This window comes from Helianthus annuus, chromosome 10 (genome assembly GCF_002127325.2).
Source record: "Helianthus annuus cultivar XRQ/B chromosome 10, HanXRQr2.0-SUNRISE, whole genome shotgun sequence".
Taxonomy (NCBI): Eukaryota; Viridiplantae; Streptophyta; class Magnoliopsida; order Asterales; family Asteraceae; genus Helianthus; species Helianthus annuus.
In genome coordinates, this window is record NC_035442.2 from 149,256,845 (window position 1) to 149,257,790 (window position 946).

Genomic DNA, 946 nt, shown 5'->3' on the forward strand with positions numbered 1-946 from the left:
TTGGTAGGTAAGAAAAGAGGGATGAATTAAATCGGCGATGGGTGGTGGCGGTGATCGGTGGCGGCTAGTGGCGGTGGCAGCGATGGGTGGCTGTGGTCGGTCGTAGCGGTGGTGGGTGGCGGTGGTCGGTGGGTGATGGTTGTTAGCCGTGGTGGCGGCGTTGGTCGGGGTCGGCGGTGGTCTGCGGTGGCAGGTGGCGGCGATGGTGGTCGATGGTGGTGGCGACGACGGTGGGTGGTGGTGGTCGACGGTAGCGAGTGGTGGTCGCAGAGGATGGTGGTGATGGTCGACGGAGGGTGGCGGTGGTCGGTGGTGGCGGCTGGCGGCGATGGTGGTCGATGGTGGTGGCGACAACGACAGTTGGTGGTGGTGGTCGACGGTAGCGGGAGGTGGCTGCGAAAGATAGCGGTAGTAGTCGGGGTGGTGGTGGTCGGTGGCGGTGGGTGGCGGCGATGGTGGTCGATGGTGGTGGTGACGGGTGGTGGCGACGACGACAGTGGGTTGTGGTGGTTGATGGTAGCGGGTGGTGGCAGCGGAGGATGGTGGTGGTGGTCGGCGGAGGGTGGCGGTAGTGGTCGGGGTGGCGGTGGTTTACGATGGCGGGTGGCGGAGGACGGTGGTGGTCGGCGGAGGTTGGTGACGAATGGTGACGACGGTAGGTGGTGGTGGTGGCCAATGGTGGAGGTGATGGACGGTGTTTGTGATGTAGGCTGAGAGAGGGAATGGAATGAAAAAAAACAGGGGGAGTGGATGGAATGAATTTGAGAGAATGGAAAGACTTATGTAATGGGTGATTCCATTACGTTGACCAACCAAACACACTTTTTTTCATTCCCTCGCAATAGTTCATTCCATTTCACCTCACATTCATGCATACCAAACACTACCTAAGAGTTTTGAAAAATAAGACCGCGACTCACAAAATTAAAAACAAATAGATTCTTTT

General features: G+C 58.4%; 1 protein-coding gene across 1 annotated transcript; it reads left to right on the forward strand.

Moving 5' to 3' along the window:
- Positions 1-273: 273 nt before the first annotated feature.
- LOC110882897 (ATP-dependent RNA helicase ded1-like) lies at positions 274-714 on the forward strand. The gene has a single exon (XM_022130793.1). It carries the CDS (start codon positions 274-276, stop codon positions 712-714), a length of 441 nt encoding a protein of 146 aa, XP_021986485.1.
- The last annotated feature ends 232 nt before the right edge of the window (positions 715-946 follow it).

Bases quoted from the DNA above. Each gene is read 5' to 3' on its own strand.
- LOC110882897 (XM_022130793.1), top strand. From the start codon at position 274: ATGGTGGTGATGGTCGACGGAGGGTGGCGGTGGTCGGTGGTGGCGGCT.